The sequence below is a fragment of the Dermacentor andersoni genome, chromosome 2, assembly GCF_023375885.2.
Source record: "Dermacentor andersoni chromosome 2, qqDerAnde1_hic_scaffold, whole genome shotgun sequence".
In the NCBI taxonomy this organism is placed as follows: domain Eukaryota; kingdom Metazoa; phylum Arthropoda; class Arachnida; order Ixodida; family Ixodidae; genus Dermacentor; species Dermacentor andersoni.
This window is the reverse complement of record NC_092815.1, coordinates 145,642,743-145,663,897: the sequence shown is the minus strand read 5'-3', so window position 1 is coordinate 145,663,897 and position 21,155 is coordinate 145,642,743. Positions and strand designations below refer to the sequence as shown.

General features: G+C 44.6%; 1 protein-coding gene across 1 annotated transcript in view; it reads left to right on the top strand.

The window, feature by feature from the left end:
* Window positions 1-17,357, top strand: part of LOC129387300 (uncharacterized) — a 34,237-nt gene extending 16,880 nt beyond the window's left edge. Inside the window, exons 2-3 of the mRNA XM_055076162.1 lie at window positions 6,717-6,994; window positions 13,779-17,357. Of these exons, the coding sequence (XP_054932137.1) occupies window positions 6,717-6,994; window positions 13,779-14,027 (527 nt within the window). The 3' untranslated portion in view covers window positions 14,028-17,357. The remainder of the gene's footprint in view (window positions 1-6,716; window positions 6,995-13,778) is intronic.
* Window positions 17,358-21,155: the final 3,798 nt, after the last annotated feature.

Here is a 21,155-nt window from a genome sequence, read left to right as displayed (position 1 = left end):
TCCGGTTGGTAGCGCTGACTGCATGTTGTCTTGGTCCGTGGAGCGGGAAAAGAAAAACGGGCTGGTCTTTCATTGTGAAGAATGCTACTCGCATCAAAACCTGTTTTACGCGTCGCATGCCCTCCAGCCCATTTTTCTTGTTTTAAGAAGGCTAGAAGTCGTTGCCAAAAATATAGCGCCGTCCTTTCCTGCATAACTTTCGAAGTGAACCCGCAAGTGGCTTGCACTGGTAAAGAGGAAACGTCAACGACTACAGGGCAGTTCGGAAGATAAATGGCCTGATGCCGTTTTACCGCGCTTTGCGTACCAAGACGCATTTCTGGGCCATAACTCCTGATTTATAGCATGTCATTGCTGAATATAGGTTTTGATACATTAACACCTGCATTGACCAGCAAATGTTGCTCGCTTGGCATCCACTTCTCTTCTCGGCGTTGTGTTCTTTCGTGTGAAAAAGGGGAAGGAATATGTACTACTCCAAGCGAAAGTGTAGTGTCCATGGATTCCACGATAAATCCATTTTCTAATCCGCCTCTCTGTGTAACTTAAAATTGAGGACCGTAATACAAACGGTGCACTGCGAACTTTTCAGAGAACTTGTCAATTTCAGTTTCTCTGTTGTAATTTCGGATGGATTGAGCTTTTTCGGCAAGCCTGTCGTCCCTACGCACTTGTTTATGGATGTACCCCTACTATGCACACGTTGCCGCTGAATTTCGGTCTACTTTTGTTATCACTAAACAATTTTTTACTCTCATAGAAGAGAAAGCTTGTGTCTTGCTGAGTTGAAATCGGAGGCTGATTTACTGATTGATTTGGATGGGATTGGAAATGTGAGATTATTTTGTCGCAGACTCCTCCCCACCAATGATTTATTCTATAAATATAAGGTAATGTGCGAGCATTGGACCAAGGAAGCTTTCGCAAACGTTTATTGATGCTCAATACAAAGGAAAAGAATAAATAAACAAAACCGAACGTGCGGCAGTTTAAGCGATTCGACAAAAGTTCTTTAAGCACTAAGCAGAAACGCTAAATAGCATGTAACAATACAATTTATGAAGTATAAGGAAATGATCTGCATAGAGAGAGAGGAAAACAGAGCTCTTTCATAAAATGCAGAGAAGTCTACTGGCGTATACGTAGACGCAAATATGCTACTTAGCACAGGGAAAGAGATCGCGGATACAAATTAATTAAAATTAAATTCTGTGGTTTTACGTGCCAAAACCACTTTCTGATTATGAGGCACGCCGTAGTGGAGGACTCCGGAAATTGCGACCACCTGGGGTTCTTTAACGTGCACCTAAATCTAAGTACACGGGTGTTTTCGCAATTCGCCCCCATCGAAATGCGACCGCCGTGGTCGGGATTCGATCCCGCGACCTCGTGCTCAGTAGCCCAACACCATAGCCACTGAGCAACCACGACGGGTGCGGATACAAATGTCCAAGCGGACGGAGGAGAGTGGGAAAAAAATGAAAATGTACGATCATGGCGTATACACGTGAGACAAAATGATGGTATTCATGAGTAAACAGGTTGTAGCTTATCAGTTAAGGCAGTGTCTTCAAGAAATATGAAACAAAAGTAAAGTAAAACTTCACGTTGCTTAGAAACAGAAGGCATAGAACCTAGTAATGTTTTCTAGGTGTAGTGGGTCTTGGGAAGCGGAGCCTTGCACATTCCAACAAAGTCTATTTCATAGTTTCTAACTCACCCCAAGTTATCACAACACGCGTCCCTGGTCAGTCTAACGTGGCACATGTAGCCATTGGTGTGCGAGACGCTGAGAAGTCCATGACATTTTGTCTCAAAGCGACGAGTAAGATGACGTGGAAGTCTTGATTTTAAGAAGTAGTCAATTGTGTGGAGAAAGTGATGTCCAAGTGACAGGCTCCGCAGGCGATTCAGATTCGTGTGCGCGTATTTCTTTGCTATTGCTGATTTCTCGGTCTTTGAAAATGTATTCGCTGGAAATGAGCTACATATAAGATGGACGCACAGTCAAACTGGTGGTACTGGGCGCATTACGAAGATGGGTCAAGTACAAGGCGATCACGACATTAAAGAGGAAAGGAAGTGTGCGCAAAGTTTGTATTTCCAACATTCTCAAAAATCTATATACGAGCAAAATGTCAATGGTATAGTAAGTAGATTGTTGTAGATTTATGGAGCAGCCGATTGTAAAGGACATAACGGACACCTTATTGGAATGCTTACAAGGAAGGAAAAAATAAACAAGAAATAAAAGGCAGTGACCTTAACCAGATGAACTGTCCTCTTGGCAGTTCTGCACAGGGGGATTGGGTAAGGGCAGGAAAGGTAAATGAACAAGAGAAGATAAAAAATAAAAGGAAAGAAAAGGAACGCATCAATTCGCACATTCTATAGTTTTTTATTGATTCCGTTTGCTTTACAAAGCGCTCTAGCGCATTTAAAACATTTCGTACCGACGTCGGCTCAGACCAAGGTTCAAGAAGTCTGCTTTCCATAAGGGGACGGTTGTCAATCCTGTCGAGGGTGGCACTGAGGACTTTTATTTGTGCATTGAAACAACGACAATCACACAGAAGGTGCGCTGTCGTCTCTTTGCACCCGCGGAAAGCTTATAAATAATTCAAGCGAGTCTGGGTGGATGAAGACGCGTTAAGATCTGAAAACTAAATGCGCTTTTCAATTTTATCGTCATCGCGATATGGTCGCCGACTATCCACGGCAAATTGCGTTTAAGTTTCCCACTTCCTTGGTCACCGGCCTACCGACACTAAAGGTAAGCTTAGGGAGCATACGAAATTTCGTTATATTTGAAAAGTGATTTACATCCTCATGTAGTTGTGACTTATCCATTAGGTATACACAAGGATCTATTTCGTGTCCGAAGACAAAACTCACAAAAACAGTTTACTTTAGCCCGTTGCGATCCGCCGGCTTTGAAACGGATTGTGCGCAGGATGTCGACATATATGTTGCTTATTGAAAAGGTTGAGACCACATCTAGGATTCCACAGGAAAGCGTCTATAACTTTCACTTTAAAGCATCGATAAGCTTATTTTTTCAAGGTTGTCCTCTTTCATATAGTATTTGTGGCGGCTTATCATTATTACAAGAAACAAAACGATGGTTTCACGACAGATTTTTCGTGACCCCTTGTAACTTGGAGCGAAGTAGTAAACGTTTAAGGATTTATGCGGGTTCCCTTTCTTGAGGACAGTGCCATGAATGGAAATGAAGTTTTCACTGCTTCCTTGGCCATCGACTTCCGTCTTTAACAATTTTTTATTGTCGCGTGCACAGTACGAATGCAATTTCTATGCGAGAATCGTTCCTCTTTCCAGACTGGTGAATTGACGAGAGAAGTTAGTGCGTCTGAGTCAGGGAACCTTCAGACATAAGCATTTTGATATGCATTACCACGTGCACGTTTTTTAAATTTTGGACTAGTTTCACAGCTTAACACGTTCATGAGCACGGAGACAAAGACACTATCGATAGCTTAGTAAAGACGGCATTGCTATCGATTCTTAAAGAGCTCCTCACTACAGGAGTCGTCGAAAATTGTGGTTATTTACTACCAGTTGTAACGAGCCATTGAGAGAGCATTTCGCCGCAATAATTCTTCAGTGTTTATTAGTAGCAGAGATTTAAAAAAAAAATCGGAGGAGGATAGCTCGCCTCCTCAAGCCGCTTCCCGCACAGACGCTCTCTACACTTGACACAACAAGAGCCCACAAGCAGGGTTGATCTCCGGTCCCCTACCATTTCGGTGCGGTGAACTCATTTTTCTTTAATGCTAAGGAGTTAAGGGCCCCGCCTAGCAGAAAATCCGGTGTCGGCGTAAGCGTCGGCGTCGGTGTCCGAGGCCAAGAAAGTCATCCCGAACCACGCATATTTTATACGACACCAAAGTTGTTCTTCCATAGCTAAAGTTGGTCATACATTGACACGTTCTTTACAGAGTTATTCCTCGGAATTTTCAGAATGGCAGCCCACAAAGATAATGCCACGAAACAAAACACCGATAGCTCATGCCCATTATGTTAAGTGTTCTTAGATTGAAATATAGAAAGGGCGAAACTATAACCGTAGATCGGCCCACGGAGGCCGCGTTTCTACCAGAAAGCTCGCCTTCGTGCGTAGATTTCCCCGCCAGCGCTTCCTGGATGCCCGGAATCGCGAGAAACACTCAGGGATCTTGGAACGCTCTCGCGTTCTTCTCTTAAAGCCGGAGCTTAGGCGTCCTCTGAATTTAATTTTTTTTTCTGCTCCCGTCACACTCTTCAACACAAAGCTACTTTTCTTTTTCTCCTTCGTTTCTTGCTGCGCGACTCCTTTTCAAAGGCGATTCTGCGCGCTCTGCGTTTTACGGTTCCTCACTTGTTCCCGCCGCTTTTTGGTTGTTTGTGCACTGTGTGCGGCATGCGCGTGACTCGAAGCGTGTTGCTCGCGACGGCATCTCGCCCGCGATTGCAGTGCCCTTTTCGAATAGAAGAGCACGCAATCGCCTGTACGAATTTGCAGCTTTTATCACATCCAACGTCAGCGTGCGGCGGTTTTCAAATACGATCGTTACCATGTAATCTACGGACCGTAATTTCCTATTTTCGGTACCCAGATATGCTGAGATGACCTTTAATACAACAGCTACATATCTGTTGGAGGAAAAAAAAAGTATATGCCTTCTATTAGTACCAAATTACTGGGCCGAAATCAGCCGGATCACAATAAACATGGGCGAAGGCTGAGAGCCACACGGAAAGCAATGTGGCGAAAAATGACCATAAATTTCAAAGGCAATAAGACGCTGGCAAGGTTAGAGTGCATGCTAGGGTGGGTGATGATACGCCTGAGATTGATAACATCTATTGGATTTTGGCAGGTCGTGTGGTGCGTAAGACCAATAATTGGTGAGAGTCAGGGACAAGCTCTTTATGAAAAAGACGAGAAATTTGTTTATTAGGATATTTAATACGTTATTTCTGATTAATATAGTTTAAATGAAGGTAAACGCACAAAGTACACTATGCAAAACAGTGCACAATATAGAGAACTAAGCATCTTGTTGGACCAGTGTCTTGCGAAAAAAGTTTAAAAAGCGCCTTCTTTGCATCGGAACCACAGGCAACACTAGACCATTGTCAAAATAGCGCGTCGTAGCTCAAGGCGTGATGCCTCAGGTACATTCAGCGCGTACACTGGGGTAGTAATTTGTAATGTGAAGTGACCGCAAGAGCAGTGATAATGAGCTATACTCGCCAGTAAATTGCACGCAGGACAAAGTAACAATTTTATCTGAATAATTTTACGCAGTAAGCAGTTGATGTTATGATTCTTATGAACGTTCAGGCGAATATGGTGCGGAAAACCCACTAATTGACCCGAGAGTGCTAATGGCTCCAAAGTGCCACTACGGGTGCACTCAGATAGAACACGGTGGCAACACCGCGCAAATAAATTCTCAGCAGTTGACGCTTTATTTTGATGGAATCCCGTGTTGAAAAGGACTCATGTGCACAAGAGTCGCGGTGCACTGAACCAGCAGCGCCATCAGCGTGTACGTTGCCTACTATGCCGCAATGAGAGGGCATGCAGAGCAATGAGGTGGTCCGACTATTAACACGAATTTACTATCGTGATTGCAAGTAACTACGCCTCATCTCGTGCGCCTTCTGACTTTGTGTCTTTGGGCCGTTTCATCTTGCCGTACATATATACGCTTGCTTTAGACTTCAGCCCGATGACGAGTTGGTCCAGTTGGGCGTCGTTCATCACAGAATGTTTCTTGAAGCAAAAGTGTCGACGCAAAGAAACGTAGACGTAATAAAAATGGTCGACAACACAGCGTCCTTCTTTCTTTCTTCCTGGATATTTGTGCCATGCTTTTAAAATTCTTTACGGGAAAAACGGTGCTCGCGTCACCGCTATCTTGTGCTTGTCTGCATCTTTCTTCCGCGGCACAGCCCGAACTGGCGGAGCCTCAACAAAGTTGCTGCCAAGGGAAGCGAATCACAGTAAACTGTGGCGGAAGATTAGGTGGACTGAGGAGATTAGAAAATTCGCTGGCCTGAGAGGTCACTGGAAAGGTTTCTCCGCGCTGCAGGAGGCTTACATAGAACGAGGATGACAACGATGGTGGGTACGATAATGGTGGTTGCGGGGGTAATGATGACGACAACTAGTTTGTGTCCCAGAACCGTACCATTGTCAGAGTGATTGTGATATCTGACTGCTAACAGTATTTTAGTTGAGCCCCTACGATCTGCTGCGCTGAGACAAGAGCCGCTCAGCGGATGGGCTTTAATACGCGTGCGCACAGCTCTCAACCTACACAGCCTTCATACACATGCCTACGTCCTTGAACACGCGTGCGCCTGAAGTCGCGCATCCTGCAGGGGGCTTACATAGAAGGATGTATAGAATGCAGCTCACGCGCCGGTATGTGGAATGTTAAATCATTCCGCTACAGGGGCCGAGCGTGGGGGTGCGTGCACTTGGCTTCTTTCTCGTTTTTTTCCGCACAGATGACGGCGCGTCGTTTGCATCTCGGGGAGTTGTACTTATTGGAGAAAAAAATTCGAAATCAATGCATTCACCTGCAGCACTTCAGAACGCGAAAACTGAGCGCCGCACACGCTCGCACCGCTCAGCTCGGACTGTCTCATTATTCGATATAGCATTCACGAGGCTGTCGCATGCTTTCTTTTATTCGTTTCAGGGGCAGAGCGACTTTTGCGAGGCGCCATTTTCTGGCTACTAGCGGTCAGCGTCGCCATCGCTGCCGCGCCCACAGACGCGGACTCTGCGTCAACGTCGCGGAGGCCACTCCAGCAGCAGTCCGGCCGGAGAACGGCAGAAAAAGCGACTCTTGGAAGTTTGCGGCCCGCTGAATCCTCTGGCTACTCCACGGCGAGCGGCCACACGGCGGCAGCGCCCTCTTCGCCTCGAGGCTACAAGAGCCACGGCTTCTACGACGTCTACCAAGGTTACGACAAGGTGGGAGCGAATTGTTGCGACACTATAGGATGTTTTAGGCACAGGGGTAGGAACCAGTGTAGGCAGGGTTGAAAATAAGGGAAGACGTAGAGGAGACACCTTTGTGACACTGTCTCAAAGGGAATATTTACCGATCGGAACAGGTTTTGAATTCTGTTGGGAATGAGAAGAATATCTGTCGTGTTTGTGGAAACGTGCGTGCTTGTATCCCATAACTGATGAAGTATATATTTAAAGCGGTGCGCAGAATGACATGTGGCGCTGTTCGACGAGGAAAAAGTGTAACCGTTCTGTGCACCTTTACGTAACGAAAAAGCCGCGTAGGGCGAGTTGTTTTGCTTTTATACAACATTGCATTTACTGAAATTGTATTTTATGCTCTTCTGCTAACGTTTTTGTGTGTGAGGGTAAATCTTTAATTTCCAGCTAGCGCGTGTTGGATACTGGTGCCGCCTGGTGCAAATGAATGGAGTCACAGTGAACGGAGTGGTGCACGGATACATGACCTCCGAATGTTGGCATCGCATCCAGTGATCAGTGCTGTCGGCATCCGTACACAGTTTTAAGAAGAGACTACACGGGTCGAAAAATTCTATCTTAAAAATTTCTGCTCACTTTCCAGACAAACCACTACATCTTTAGACATTAGAATTGTAGGCCATCTATTGTGCTACAATATAGAAGGTCCATAGAAAGCAGTAGAGCGTCCCTTTGAACTTGATTGTATGAGGAGCAATCCTCCTTTGCGAAGTTAATCCTCGTGGAAAAATAAAAAGAAACGCAGAAGTAGCTTATGCGTACTCACGCCAATGCGGACACATTTACAGAGGCCGGTAAGTATGAAACGCTCCATCACTAAAAAAGTGACGCAGAAACTTCTTTGAGAGTCGTGCGTGTGTGCGCATGGTGCCATTTCGTCGGTAAGTGACAACACAAACTAAACAGAAAACTCCCACATAAAGTGAAAGCAGCTTTTAAAACAGATAAAAAGCTGTTAGATGATCGTCACGATGTGTTAATAAAGTGGACCAGCATGTTAGAGGAAATGCAGTAGAGGGGAGTTCTCCTATAAAAGAAATTACCGGCGATTATGATGCTCCCTAACGCAAAATTTGAGCCCCACACTGAACGTGTTTTCACTTCGCGATATGTCGGCTTGCGCAAACAGTCTGTCTGGTGTGGCACATAGCAAATGGAGCGAAGTGTTGACGCGATTGCCTCGCTGATCGGGAGAGCGCGAGAGACAGCGCGTGGGTGACGCGTGGGCGCGATTCATGCAGTGCTTTGTTTACTTATTTGGCACCGGTGGACGCGCACACCGCGTGCCATCAGAGAACAGATGACTACGTTTAGAGAGCGCGCTACTCTGGCGCCATCTCGTAGCGGTCGTCGCCACACAGTCCGTCTTCCGCGGCACTATACATATAAAGCGAAGCTTTCTTCGCCTGTTCATTCGGCTTTCCCACTGCTGCTGCTGCTGCTGCTGTCTGGTACTCCGCGTCGGTGGGTGGTTAAGAGCGTGTGAATACTTCACAGGAGAGGGATAGAGAGGAAAGGCTACGCGAGAAACTCGTTTGGACCTTTCCACCGCATCGAATGTGCCAGTGCCCTCTGGAGCCCCCTGGATGCCGCCACATTAGCGTCTTCACAGCTGTAATAAACCGTAACGCCCCGCAAGAGCATTGCAGAAATTGCAGCGCTTACCTTTTTGCTAGAATGCAAAATATAGGGGAAAGCTAGATAGAATGGTTGAGAGGAGGAGGGAGAGGAGGTAGAAGAGGCAGAGAGTGGGTAGAACCGACACAGTCACGAAACGAGTGAATGCCTTGCCACTCTTCTCTAGCAGTTCTCATAATGGAGGGGGGATCGAATAGGGAATAGGCACGGTGCGGTACGTTTCTGCTATTTCTGAAGAATAAACACCGTGAAAATTTGTCAAGCGGACAACTTATGCAGGGCGTGCAGAAGCAAAGCGGCACTAAAGCACACCGTATGGTCTAGGCCACAATACGGATGCGGTTACGCGTGAAATCAACACTTCTGTGCCCGCCGCGGTAGCTTTGCGGCTATAGCATTGCTAGAAGTCTCGGGTTTGATCCCGGCTGCGGTAGCCGCATTTTGACGAGTGTGAAATAAAGAAAGCACTCGTGACTTAGATTTAAGCACTTGTCAAAGAATAACAAGTAGTCAAAAGTATTCCGGAGTCTGTCATTGTGGCGTGCCTCATAATCCGATTGTAGTTTTTGGCACATGCAACCCCACATTTCAATTAAACTTTAATACTTCTGGCACAATACTATGTGCCATGTGAGACAATGAATATGTTTAACCCTCTCAGAGGTTATGACGTATGGCGCACAACACCTCAAGCAAACACCTTCCTCAGCTTGTTCTGTATACTACGCAAACATCAGTGGTGCACGCAAGGTACTCTTTTAAGATCAGGTCACCACTCTCGTGTTGGACTAACCATTAGAGAAATTAAACATTCGCCGTCAACATCACCACTAATTATTCTCAATCAAAGCAAACAGCACAGAACGATTCCCACAATACCTGGGATCCGCATAATTTTTCCTCTCACGCTTTCGCCTACCCTCCTCTTCTGCTTTATGCCTCATGATTCCGCTGCACTCTTAGTCGCTGCTTTCCACCTCGCGCTCTCTTCGCTATCGCCGTCTTTCATCTCCCGCAGCACTCCGCGTTTGCTCTTTTATCCTTCGGTGTGCTCGCTCACGCCGAGGGCTGACGCCAAGGGCAGCCGACGCTAAACGCAGGAACGGGCACCTAAAAGCTGCACTCTAAAAAATTCCAGGGAGTGTTCGAATCGGCTAGAATGTATGTAAAACATGCAGTGTATTGAACTGCCAGAGCGAGTATTACAGCCTGAAGTACTCATTCAGTGACGTTACAAGATGAAATGGGCGAGGTTAACGGGTACTGCATGATATATTCCACTATTCATATTCTCCACTAAATGAAGGTCATAGAGCTTGAAAGATAGTCATAATCTTCGGAGTGCCGTAAATATTTTAATATACTCTTAACCAAGTACTTCCAGTGACGAAGCTGACGCTCGCTGATGTCGCGCGGCCTATTTTAATGCGATAGCGTTAAGGGCGCAGAAAATCCGGGGTCGTCGTCCGGCGGAGTTGTCCGTGAGCGGAAATTTTCGTATGTATTGAAGTATATGTGTATGCCATGCCTTCCTATATGACATATAATATATACGGGTTATATTGCCACACTATTCTATCGCTTAAGTCGCTCAGATCTTGTCTTACATTCTTGACAAAGTTATCCCTAGGAATTTTGAGAATGAAAGCCGACAAACAAGTATTATGAAACAAACCACCGACAGCGCATGCTCTTTATTTTAAGTCTTTTAAGATTTAATAATAAAAGTGCGATACAGTAACACAAACCTGAAAATAATGCAATTTCTTGGCGAGGATGTGCAGCACCTTAAGGATCGGTCCACGCAAGAGGCCATGTTTCTACGAGAAAGCTCGTTTTCGCGCATAGCGTTCGCCGCCAGCGTTTCTCGGCAAACACTGCGATTACATAAGCTGCAGTTGCCGGGAAGCGTGAGAAGCAGATCTTTGAATGGTATCGCGTTCCACTCTTAAAGGCGAAGCTTAAGCGTCCTCCAATGTTTCCTATCCATTATTTCTTGTATGCGCGCAGACTGTTGTAAATAGAGTGTTAATATATATTTAAGCCTCTTTTCTCTACATAACAGTATCTATTTCCATCCAATTCTGGTTTCGTTTTCCAAGAACCTCCTTGGTTGGGACGTCATGACCGCAGCGTGTGCTAACGTGGGAACGACACATATCGACGCTTTGATATTCTCTCCGGCGCGCTCGGTCGCATCGTGTGCTCCTCCTCGTTGTGAGGGCCGATGCAGCAGCATAGCAGACGAATGAGCAAGTCAGAGCGAAGTTCAAAAGGTCGCTGGGTGTAAAAAAGTTATCTTAATAAATTATTCTGGGCATTCTGAGGCCTAACAGCATTTTCTTCTAGGGTTTAAATGTACCGGACTTTAATTTAAACCAAAAAACAACAGACTTTAAAATTGAATTGAGAAATCATAGGCACGCACATTAGCTTACTCCCAGTATTATATAAAATACTTACCAAAATTATATCCAATAGAATGAGGGCAACAGTGGATTTTAGTCAACCATGGGTACAGGCTGGCTTCAAAAAGGGATGCTCTACAATGGATCACATCCATGTCATTATTCAGGTTATCGAGAAATCCGCAGAGTACAATAAGCCTCTCTATAGCCTCTGGCTTTCATAGATTACGAAAATGCATTTGATTCAGTAGAGATACCAGCAGTCATAGAGGCATTACGTAATCAAGGAGTACAGAACGCTTACGTACATACCTTGGAAAATATCTGCAGAGGTTCCACAGCTACCTTAGCTCTACAACAAAAAAAGCAGGAAGATACCTATAAAGAAAGCGGTCAGACAGGCAGACACAATCTCTCCTATGATATTGAGTGCGTTCTCGGAAGTATTTAGGGTATTAAACTGGGGAAGGCTTAGGAGTAAGGATCGACGGCGAATATCTCAGCAACCTTCGGTTTGCCGATGACATTGTTCGATTCAGCAACTTCAGCAACCACGCAGACCAGTTACAACAAATGATTGAGGACTTTAACAGTGAAAGTGTAAGAGTGGGGTTGAAGATTAATGTGCTGAAGAGAAAGATAATGATGAATAGCCGGGCAAAGGAACAAGAGTTCAGGATCGCCAGTCAGCCTCTAGAGTCTGTGAAGGAGTATCTTTTTCTTGGTCAATGAATCAGAGGAAACCCTGATCGTGAGAAGGAAATTCATAGAAGTATAAAAATGGGTTGGATCGCATGCGGCAGACATTGTAAGCTCCTCACTGGAAGCTTACCATTATCATTGAAAATGAAGGTGTACAGTCAGTGCATTTTACTAGTGCTGACATATGGGGCAGAGACATGGAGACTGACAAAGAACTTGCTAGGCATAACGTTAAGAGATAGAAAGAGAGCGGTTTGGATCAGTGAGGAAACGGGTATAGACGATATTATAATTGACATCAAGAGAAAATAATGGAGCTGGGCAGGTCATGTAATGCGCCAGTTATATAACCGTTGGACCATTAGGCTTACAGAGTGGATACTAAGAGAAGGGAAACGCAGTCGAGGACTGCAGAAGACTAGGTGGAGTAATGAAATTAGGAAATTAGCGGGCGCTAGCTGGAATCGGTTGGCGCAGGACAGGGGTAATTGGAGATCGCAGGGAAAGTCCTTCGTCCTGCAGTGGACTTAAAATAGGCTGATGATGATGATCATAATGATGATAAAATATTAGGTCTTTCCCTTCAAGAGCATTACAAGTGCAAAGTAAGCGCATTTTCTCTGGGGAATAAGAAGTAGAAGTCAAATAAGAACAAAATGGTACTGCCTAAAGTCCACTGCAGGCCTTCACCACTCATCGTATTCATCGTGCTGATAGGAATAACTTACAACCAGACGACGTAGTTCTTGTGCTCAAGGTTGAAGAGTAATAAAGAAAAAAAAATGTCCGACACGGATTAAGCCACACGTTGCTATTTCAGTGCGGTCTACATGATTCGCGCGTTCACAGATCGCATGGCTCGCAGGTACACGCAATACGAAGAAAAAAAATGAACGCATTGTTTCGGACATGTTAGACTTCTTATGGGAAATTTTACAAGGGCAGCAGAGTGTTTATGCTTCAGGTAGGGAATACACAAATGCTAAATAGATGCGGTGATCCTCATGCGACCAGAATGTAACTTGCATGATCATTTCGAACGCGTGCTGTATTTACCACTGATTTCTTCTAATACCCCTATGTAATGACCGTATGGGCCTTTAGGGCGTCTTGAACTTAAGAAAAAAGGTATTAAACGGCACCACGGAAGCTGCCTCATAATTTACTTTCGACGCGAAATGTGAAGTTCCTTTTGATGTTCCTCGCATTAATTATCAAGAATGTCAACATAAGGAGAGAACTTCGGCTAGAGACATCTAACCGAAGTGCGGTATTTCAACTCGCACCAACACAGGCGAAACTGAGTACACAATTTGCACGGGATTCATTTAAAGCCATTAGGTCCTAGACTTCAGCGAAGAACTTAGGCAATTTTTGATGAAATCGCAGCGAGGGCAAACCGTTATTTTTTTTCGTCGATGCGTTATTCGTTGCAGCGGGCGTGAAAAATTGTGACAATTATTTTTGATTAACTCTGCGTTGCCAAACTGTGTGGCAGAGTGCGTAAATATTCCAGTTAAATTTCTTTTTTCTGCAGTGTGTAACAGGCGCTTCAGTTAAGAAGTAAGCGTAACAACAGTTCCTTTTACCGCAAGGTCTGATAGTACTTACGTCGAAATTGGTGCCATATCTTCAAAATACGTACGTAGTGGATGCAGCCGGAGGACTCACTGGCTCGAATTCGTGCATTGCAATACTTGCCCTAATGTAATTAGTTTTAAAGTTTATTTCCTAACTTTTATTGGTTAGACAGTTGTGAGCTTCAATTTATTGTACAAATAATGTCCTCGTCTTCAACTCATTCCAGCTCATGGAATGGAATCGTGCTAGATTCCGTGGGTCACTTTCCTGAAAAAAAAAATTCTGAACTACAAATTAAAACATACGGTTCGTGTTTAGGCACGTACACCTGCCTCGTCTAAATTTGCGCAACTGACGGAAATGGGAAACAGGACCCCGAGTACTAAACCAAGCAGGCGGGACTCCTTTCCTCGCAGGGCTTCTCGGACATCATCTACTGGGTGCCCCTGATCATCATCTTTGGCGCCGGCATCATCTTCCTGCCGGTGCTGGGAGCCCTGTTCGCCACGTTCGCCGCCGGAACGGCAGGCGCTGCGGTCAGCACGACCGTGGCCGGTCGCAGGAGGCGCCGCCGGGACCTCCCGTCGCTCGAAGCCGCCCTGGACGCGCTCGCGGCCCTCGAAAAAGCGATCGAGAAGTTCCGGAGCCTAGACGGCGCTTCGTAACGCGAGGACAAGAATGGAACGCCGGCTGCAGGCACAGCCGACGGGCAGTTGACGAAGTCTAGATGGCGACGCATTGGAAAGCCCCAGAGACCCTTTGTGAAAGGGCTGAGCGGTCGCCGGTGTTAACACTCGTTCACCGCGTCAATCTTGTGTTTTGTTTTGTTTTCAACGAGGGCTCAGAAGATCCGTTGGTTTTCCCAAAATTTGTTGCAGCCAAATGAAGCCAACAGACAATGAAGGAAATGAAGGCTTCAGGCAAATTGACTGTTCTTTTAGTTGATATGTGCAAACAACAAGGAATCGGCGAATCAAGGTGCACGAGTAGACAGTTTGCAGTCCGTTGGAGCTGAACTCACTCCTTTCGCTTTACGAAACCGCGTTATAAATCTTGCCTTGGGAGTGCAAGCCATTACGACTCGTCTACTGAGATAGCTAGAGCGGCACTGGCTAGCATTGCCAGGGCCAGGTGTAATACACTTAAATACCCAAGAAAGTGAACGGGAGAACAGCTGCCGCCACAGTTTCGATATTTCTAGCGCGTATTTAAATATGTCGTAGAACGAACGCCGATTAGAACTTTGCGGTGAGCTACCCTATCAACACTTTCGTTGGCTCTCATCCAACACATTAATCGTGCGAGTGGAAAAAGTCGCACGAAGAAAATCGCACTGTCCGTGAGCGCCTAAGTGAACAACTTTATCTCTCCGTGCATAGAAATTTTCCGAAAGCTCATATAGCGTCCAAGTTAAATATATTCTTTTTCCTGCTGTGTTGGTATATGTGTGGCACATACAGGATGTCCCTATCATGCACCAAGCTTTTTTTTTTTCATAGGAGAATGCGTCCTATGCTCATCAAACCAATTGAATGTCATTGTCAGCAGCCTGATCGAGCGTCTCGCATTTTTTTTGGTTCTTTGTAAATAGTTCATTTGTAATGAATAATAAAACAAACTTTTTATTTAGTACAATTACGGCAGACATGTCAACGTTAGGTGCTAGAACAACTTCTAAGACCTCAATTTGAATTGTTCGCGATACGCCATATTTCGCACGGCTATCGTTTCTGTTAAGAAAAGGCCTCGAAAAATGTAAAATGTACCACGTGACTACGCGCGAGCTCGCAGCGATGACAGTGCACTTCAAAGAGCTCAGTGGTAAACATCTTGGCTCAAGCGCATCACCCTGCAAAACGCGTCGCGTTGGCATTGGTTCTCAAGCATGCGGCGCGCGCCCATGACGAATGACCAGGATATGACCAGAGCAAAGCGATAACAAGCGCGCGGAACTCAGCTAAAGGCATTGTTTGTTGTTTCGCTACAAATTGAAACGGCGATGACCGGCACAGTCATAGCACAATGTGTATAAAACGTTCGTACGTCAGAGAGTCTGCGCTAATAAAACTAAACCGGATAAGTTGATAACTCTTGTGAATATTTCGTTTCTTTCTTTCCTTCTTTGCTTTCTTTTTTTTTATTTAACGTTATCACCGTGTGCCGCAAGCTTGCAAACAAGCCCAAACGCGAGGCGGTGTGCTCGGTGGAGCCCTAGAGGCGAGATGTTTACTTTCCCACTGAGCTCGTTAAAGAGCGCTGTGGTCGCTGCGCGTGGACGTGCAGTCACGTGGTGTATTTTTGTATTTCGATGGATTTCTTTTAACGCACGGAAAAAAGAGCCGCGCGAAATGCAGCGTGGCGCAAACGATTGAACTTGATGTTTTCGAAGACGCTGTACCACCTAAAGTTTACAGATCTGCCATAAATAAATTAATTAAAGGTTTCTTAATCATTTATTACAAACTATTTAACTAGGAAGAACACAGAAAACACTAGATGCTCCGTTAGGTTGCTGCTAGCAGCATCAGATTGCTGGTTTCATTTGTATAGAAGGTAGTCATTTTTTTTTAGGTTTGCTGCATGATAACTTGGACACTCTGTATATATTGTTTTATGTTACTGCGGTGAGATCTGACCTCAAGACACCAGCAGAGAAGGCATCTTGAACACATTACAGGTACGGAACTTGAAACCCGAAATTAGATATAGCAATGCCATTCCGGTTTTTTTTATTGGATTCTTTCACTTATTTGTTTCCAGACAAGATCTGGCACCTTTCAGCAAGCTTTCGAATGTAATCAAGACACATATTCCGTGCTTAAAAGGAAGTTTTAGCTCGGGTGCTCGTATCCAAATACATGTAAAAGGAGAATTTGTTTTTCTGGGCAAGCACTAAATTTGACGAGATTTGTTGCATTTAAAGGAAAAACTTAAGATCTAGTGATTGTTGGTTTCGAATTTTTTATTTAGGGCGTCAATATAGTATTAAAAATTTATTATTTATTATTTATTAAAAATCTTATTCAAAATTTTCAGGAAAGGAAACTTTCAAGTTTACCACTCTATAAATCAGCAAGGAAAGACGATCTCACAATTCTGTGAATTACATCTGATAGCACATCTAAAGCGGAAAAAATTGATTTGTTACACACGAATCTAAAAAAAAAATTAGTAGTATTGACATACAGCTTTCGCTGAACCCTTGCACGCAACGTAACAAATTCACGTAAGATATAAATTCACATATCAAATTTGTCCGCTTTAAATGTTCTAATAGATACCGCTTACAGAACCGCGATATATGTTCTTTATGTGCAGCCATTAATTTGTAAACTTCATGCGTCTATTTTTTTTCCAACTTTCGAATTCTTTAAAAATCTTATAACAAAATTCAGGCCCTAAATCAAAGTTCCGCTTCCAACAGTCACTTGAATTTAACTTTCTCTCTGAAATGCATCACATTTCATTAAAATCGGTCAAGGGGTTATCTCAGAAAAGCGTTTTTGCCTTTTACATCTATTTGAGCAGGCCTCACCGGAGTTGGGCCCGAACTCAAGCTTCCTCTTAAGGTAACCGCCTAAGTCGTCGTTACCCTGCTCAACTATTCCGTATACAGTGGGACGATTCTATGTTTTAAATAGTAGTCAGGAATTTTAGACTATAGATCACTATTTACGAATCATATAATACGCGGATAAGTAATGCGTTGTCATTCTTTATCAATAGTTCGGAAAGTACATAGTACGTATTATCCGATCACGTACAAGAACGTCTCAGTAGGACAATACAGGGAATGTTTCGCTCGCTGCCCGGTGCCAGATGCCTGTCTACATGTCTATCGCAGCTAATGTCGATAGCAATCTTACTTTTGGATGCGCCGGAACTTATGTTACCTCGCTGCGCAATCTAAGTGTGCTGGTGTTGTTGATGCAATGACAATTGATTCGAGCTCAATTTATATGTTTTCAGATTGCATTAAATGATATTGTAACCAACCTTTACGAGTGAAGTGTTTCAACGACGCTTAAAAAAAAAGGGTGCACTGCGTAGTGTCGATGGGTACGAGCCGACAGGTGGTCCCCTCAAGAAGACAGACCACGGCAACGACACTGAATATGAACTGGTGTTTATTAACGTATATAAGCCTTGAGCTAGGGACGTAGTGGACTGAATTGGGCCAAACACCAAAAATTTCAATAAAATCTGTCTTGCAAGCATCGCTTGGCGGCGAATGAGTTTTGTGCAATATTGTGAAGCACGGACTCTCCCACAACACGCGCAAAAAAAAAAAAAAAACATTGGTTACAAAAAACAACGAAGGCAGGTTTGCACACTTTCTCCTACTCAAATGGCATGACGCCCAGGGCCGGTATTGACTAATCTTTTCTTTCGTAAGTGATCTTAACCAGTACTCGGTCGGTTATCTTCGCTAATATTATGTCCAGCATCGGGACTGGCTGGAGTCGGCTCTTACAAACAATTCTATCGTACGAGCTTTTAGTAAATATGGCCCTAGATGTTGTCTATTGAATCATCACGAATATTTCTGAAGGCTCATGGTTCCTGCTTTTATGTTATTAACCATATCAGTCCAAGTTGCTTGAGCACAGATTCTCTTCTGATGACTGAACTGAAGGTATGGCAGCACTTTCTCTGTTCCGTCCTTCGTCCCTTTTGCGGCATCCGAAGTTATGGGTTCGTGCCATCTAGCTCGATCACAGTGCTTCCTCAGACCAAGTTGGGTTCACGGATATGTGACACGGGGTACGTTCCGCTCTTCAATGACAAGACAAAAAAAGCTAACATTTCTCGGATGCTGGAAGGAATCGAATCCGCGTCAAATGTATTCAGGCACTCCCTTGTCTCAATAGATAATCACACACACACACACACCCACGCCACGTGCGCTTTGTGGTGCCACCGCTAGATGGCGCAGCGTGTTCCTACGGAAGCGTGAGAGGGCAGCCCGGCTGTATGCACACTCCACACATGGTGTATTTTGGCAGTGGCCCTACGATACGTCGCCACATTGCTTCCGTACCAATCGTATAAACGACGACATCCATGGTGACGCGAGTTATGCGGGAATTCTCTAATCTTCGCACTTTTGACTATTTCACAAGACAGAGGCTTGTGTAGAGGGGGGGATTTTTTAATGTTTATAATTTCTTTTCTGTTTGTTTGAAGACTGCATATTGACCTTACTCTTTAAAAGAAATGGACATCGACAACCTTGGCGAAAGCTACAATCCCAGAGTCTAACGAGAATATCCCTGTATGCCCTGGAAAATAGATCTCCCTGCTTTCCTGAGTCGGAGTGGTTCGCTATATATGAGATGAATATGTGGCGATGAGGTTCACGAAATAGGATGCAACGCAGAGAATAATGCAGGCTACACAGAAACAGTAATGTACTGCCTTCGATATAAAATGGCGAACCAGAATATTTTTCCTTACAAGAAACCTCATTCCACTCTTCTTGCGTGATGCTGTGACGCCAACAATTGAAGCCGTATATCGCATTTGTTTTGAGCATTGCGAGTTGCAGTGCAAAATAAAAAATCAGAGAACATTACCGAAGAAACTAAGAATGAAGGGCAAACGATGCTTAAAAAAAAATTCTTCGACAGCGATTGCCGAGTCAATCGCAAAAAAGTGTTAACGCAGTCTTCGAGGATTTTTAACGCACTCGAGGTTACATAGCTGAATAATTTTCATTATTGCGCATGTATAACTGTGCACACACCAATACCTTTTTTGTTGTGAGCTCTGCCCTGTGTCTGCTTTTTTTTTTCGACGAGCTAGTCCAGTGGTATAAATGTGCATATAAATAAAAGCGTGGATGTTTTCCTTTTGTGAAAATTGCAATAGTCACTTGGCGCCCTTCTCTTTAATAAACCAACGCCTATAATCGTCTTTTTGATCCACTCGTAACTTGGCAGCTCCTGGAACCCTCTCTTGGGTGGCCCTCGTTTCTGCGCAAATGCCCAGTAGGGTAGCGAATCTCGACTGTATGTGCGCACTTTGCACGGAGTCTACTTCAGCTGTGGGACCCCAGGCTCAGGTGACGCGTGTAAGGGCTGCCCGATCCCGTAGTCTCTGGAGAGAGAATTTTTTTTCTACCCGAGAAAAAATTGACCGAAAAGAAGCAGATACGCGGAAAGATTAAGGCGTGTGTGTTCCGGCGGTGAAGTAATATTTTGGGGCTTCAATTTTACAGCGTGTGTTTAAAAAAAAGGATACCAGGGGGAACAGTGATGCGCGTTCCATGCAATTAAATGGGTACATCTGCACAACAAGCCAGCAAACCTATGTCAACAGTGTGCATTGTTGGGCGAGTTGGTACGTAATTCGAAGATAAGAAACAAGCACAAAAATAGCAGGGACGAGGAATGAGCATCAGTCCTGTGGTCATCGTTCTCCTCGTTAATATTATGCTCGTTTCTATTTTCCAAGCCTGCAGAAGTACGGAAGCTATGCCCAGTCCCTACGTTACTCGCTTTAAAAGTTACCTCCTATAAGAACTATTTTGAATGGAACCGTATAGCTCGCCACCATTCTAAGGGAAATCAGGCTCATTAATCGTATTCTAAAGAAATAAGCTACCGTTTTCATCTGAGTATGATGGCATTCGTATTCTTTTGCTAATTGAATTGCAATGTTTTTGGGAGGGTGATTTAAATTTCCCAGCTAAGAATTTCAAGAAGACAAGATAAGACGACACGGGAAATTAACACACAAACGTCCCCAAATTAACCGCAGCTAGGCGTAGCTAGCAGATACACGGAGAATGAAGTCCCTGGAAGAATGGATTGCCGGAGACAAAAAAAGAAAAAAGGAAAGCGTCACCTGCGCCCATCCAATTAGAGACTCGCAAAAGTGGCGAAAGGTGCCAGCGCGTTAAGCCTCGCTTGAGCGACTCTGTTCTTCGACATCTCCAGCCATTGTTTCATGTAATTACCGTTAATGGCGCCAAGATGTACTTCCGGTAGCGAAAGCAAGAAAAATGAAATAGAAGGGCAGGCGCTTGAGTGCACCGAAAGCTTTTGGTAACGAAACAATCGAGGGTGAGTCGGCCTCTAGCTCGAACAGTTCACTTTTAGGTTAGATCGATATTTGCTGCCAGAAAATTCTTACTTATAATAAATATTCAATAATTGAATGTGAGATAACTTCGTGGATAGGCGCGTTTAAAATCCTACGCGCCTTCATTGTGTTTTAACACCCGATGATGGTCGACGTGATTGCGCGTGAAATACTGCATGACTAATATACGAAATAAGTGAGTAATAAACATAAATAAAGTACAGAATAGAAACATATAATCAAAATTTTATTCAAGTGATTTCAACAACCATGTACGTCGACCTTCGTCTTCATCAATGTCGATGCTTGGTTGAACGTTTTATCACATCGGACGCAGGTCCCTGTTTCACTCTCTCCGAAAGGTCGAAAGACATTCGTTTTCTTTTCGTAAGTGAGCTTGCCTGATCACCTGCATGTTGTCTTTCGCTGCCATGGCATGTCGGCCTCCTCTGAAGCAGAGAGTTCACTGAAAAAGGCCGTTCGGACCACATATGTCGCCGCCGCCAGCTCAGGTTCCGCAAACCGCGCGTTCCACTGTGCATCCCCACAGTTCCTTAGCAGGAGCGGCTCACTTTTTCTCCGCTACAGGAGGGGCGGCCCGGACTAAGTGCTACGAATGCAGGGATGCGGTTGAGGAGATGAGTAATACGAGCCCTGGTGGGCATTGCGCCATTATAATGATTTTTGCCGCAACTGGCCGGGTGGGT